Source organism: Dipodomys ordii, unplaced genomic scaffold, assembly GCF_000151885.1.
Source record: "Dipodomys ordii isolate 6190 unplaced genomic scaffold, Dord_2.0 Scaffold120, whole genome shotgun sequence".
NCBI classification, from domain to species: Eukaryota; Metazoa; Chordata; class Mammalia; order Rodentia; family Heteromyidae; genus Dipodomys; species Dipodomys ordii.
The window spans coordinates 3,971,658-3,974,749 of NW_012267336.1; the positions used below are offsets into that span (position 1 = coordinate 3,971,658).

Here is a 3,092-nt window from a genome sequence, read left to right on the forward strand (position 1 = left end):
TTTAAATGTTGTAGTTGAAGGAGATGGGGACATTTTTGTACTTTTTTCTTGTGGATGAGAGCACTAGGTTCCCAGTATACACTGAGAGCTTAGAGTATACTGGCCTATGGCCATCTAATGGAGCAGGAACTGGAACCCACCAGAATGGGAACCTTGGAGGGAAAGTGCTAGACTGTGGCAACAACCACTGACTGCCCGGTAGTTTTCTTCTGGCCAGCTCGTTCTGCATTTACAGACTCATCAGGAACAGTTGTGGTTTTTAGACTTTTTGTCACCCTTTGGGGTGGGTATTATAAGGCCTTTAGAAAAAGAAATAATAGAACAAAGGACTGCAGGAGAGGAGGGAATTACTAGGCAGATACATGCTTTTTCATACAACAGTTCTTAGTTACTTTGCCATTTTAGCTGTTTAAACTCTTAATTTATATGAATGTGTTATTTTGAATTTTGACTTCAGGTGCTGCTTGTGAGCAGTAGTCGCCATCCAGACCGATGGATTGTCCCTGGAGGAGGCATGGAGCCTGAGGAGGAGCCAAGTGTGGCAGCAGTTCGTGAAGTCTGTGAGGAGGTAAGCGTGGAGGAAAAAGAGGCCACAACTGCACCTTATAACCTTTATCTGTCCTCTCTGTGTATTACCACTCACTGAATAAACAGCATCACAGAGGGATAGCATTTAATGGTTAGACATGACTTTTTTTTTTTGTTTTGGTCATGGGGCTTGAACTCAGGGCCTGGGTGCTGCCCCTAAGCTCTTCTACTCAAGCTAGAGCTTTACCACTTTAAACTATAACTCTACTTCTGTTTTTCCAGTGGCTAATTGGAGATAAGAGTCTCAGGAACTTTCCTACCCAGGCTGACTTTGAACCTCTATCCTCTTATCTTAGTCTCCTGAGTTGCTAGGATTACAGGCTTGAGTCTTGCCTTCTTGAGTAAGGGAGTGATGTGTTGTGACTTGGTTCTGTTTATCAGGCTTCCTGTGTGGGAGAGGGATCTTATTAATGAGTATATCTAATGATACCTGATAGTCCTTTGTAATTTCTCAAGGATCTCTTCCAACTTGCCTTTGTTGCCTTTGACAGAAGCTCTGTATCAGCTCTAAGAATTAAGAGGAGCAGGCTGGATTTGTACTAGTGGCTTGTTCTTAGCCTCTGGAGGAAGGAAAGGAAAGGGGATGAGGAGGGCCCACTTACTCACCTAGCTGTGGAATGGTGGCTGGTCTGTTAGGCAGAGCTATTAAGCAAGGAACAGCTTGAGAGGTGATAATACCTTCCATTTTATTTAATCATATTATGTGCCATTTACCCAGATCAGATTTTTTTTTTTTTGGTCAGTCTTGGGACTTGAACATAGGGGTCTGGGCACTGTTCCTCAGCTCTTCAGTTCAAGGTGAGCACTCTACCACTTGAGCCACAGTGCCACTTCTGGTTTTCTGGTGGCTAATAAGAGTCTCACGCACTTTTCTGCCTGGGCTGGCTTTGAACTGAGATCCTCAGATCTTAGCCTCCTAGGTAGCTAGGATTACAGGTGTAAACCACTGGTGCCTGGCTGGAGTGTGACATTATAGGCTTATTCTTTAATGCAAAAGAATGAACAGATAATTTGTAATTTTAAAATGGAAAAAAATCATTAAAAAGTTTTTATAGCTTCTGTCATAGCTACTTAACTCTGCTGTTGTAGGCAAAAGTAACCCCAGACAACACAGTGCATAAATAAATAGGCCTGATTATTTAGTAAAGCTTTATATACAAAAATGTGAGTGAGCAGGGCACCAGTGGCTCATGCCTATAATCCTAGCTACACAGGAGGCTGAGATCTGAGGATCATAGTTCAAAGACATCCTAGGCAGGAAAGTTTATGACTTTCATCTCCAATTAACCACCTAAAAACTAGAAGTGAAGCTGTGGCTTAAAGTGGTAGAGCATACTAACCTTGAGCAAAAAAGCTCAGGGATAGCACCCAGGGCCTTAGTTCAAACCCCAACACTAATTTGAAAAAAAATGAAAAAGAACGAATCATAATCATTGGTTTAAGCCTTTGATACTCCATGTGTTTAGTGGACCTATACCATCATTGTTGGCCAGGATCTTGATAGAAAAAGAAAATCGCAGGCCCTAATCATAACTGTCAAAATCTGCTGTTTATTTTGTTTTACTTTGCTGTTTTATTTTCTCCAATAAATGACTCAGAAAACTAGAAGTGTTGCTGTGGCTCAAGTGGTAGAGCGCTCACCTTGAGCTGAAGTTTCAGGGTTGAACTAGGGACCTTGCACTTGCTCAACCTACTTGTCCAGCTGCATTCTACCACTTGAACCACATCTGTAGCCTGACTTTTAAAAAAAATTTATTCTTATTATAAAGGTGATATACTGAGAAATTACAATTACAAGTCAGGTACCAAGTACACTTCCTTTCGTACAGTGTCTTCCCTTACCTCATTTTCTCCTAGTCTCTCCCCCGTTTCCATCCATGAGTTGTATAGTTTACTTTCATTAATATCCAGTGAGTTCTACTGCTGTACTTTTCACCCTCCAGCCTGGCTTTCTGATGAATTTTTTGGAGATGGAGTTTTGTAGACTTTTCTGCCTTTGTTAGCTTTAAACCTTGATCCTCAGATCTCAGCCTCCAAAGTAACCAGAATTTTAGGCAAGAAGACCCTAGCACCTGGCTGTTTCCCTTTGTGGTTTTTTTTCTTTTCTTTCTTTCTTTTTTTTTTTTTTGGTCGGTCATGGGGCTTGAACTCTGGGCCTGGGTGTTGTCCCTCAGCTCCTCAGCTCAAGGCCAGTGCTCTACCACCTAAGCCACAGTGCCACTTCCGGTTTTTGAGTGGTTTATTGGTGATAAGAGTCTCATGGAGTTTCCTTCCCCGGGCTGGCTTTGAACCGTGATCCTCAGATCTCAGCCTCCTCAGTAGCTAGGATTACAGGCGTGAGCCGCCGGCGCCCAGCTTCCCTTTGTGTTTCGTGACAGAGTCTTACTATATACTCCTTGCACCAACATACCTGACTATTAGAATCTGATTTTAGGGGCTGGGAAGGTGGCTCAGTGGTAGAGCACTTGCCTTGGATGCATGAGGCCCTGGGTTCGATTCCTCAG

General features: G+C 42.9%; 1 protein-coding gene across 1 annotated transcript in view; it reads left to right on the forward strand.

Annotated features, from left to right (window-relative positions):
* Window positions 1–3,092, forward strand: part of Nudt3 (nudix (nucleoside diphosphate linked moiety X)-type motif 3) — a 55,297-nt gene that overhangs the window by 20,399 nt on the left and 31,806 nt on the right. The window contains exon 2 of the mRNA XM_013029595.1: window positions 458–568. Within this exon, the coding sequence (XP_012885049.1) occupies window positions 458–568 (111 nt within the window). The remainder of the gene's footprint in view (window positions 1–457; window positions 569–3,092) is intronic.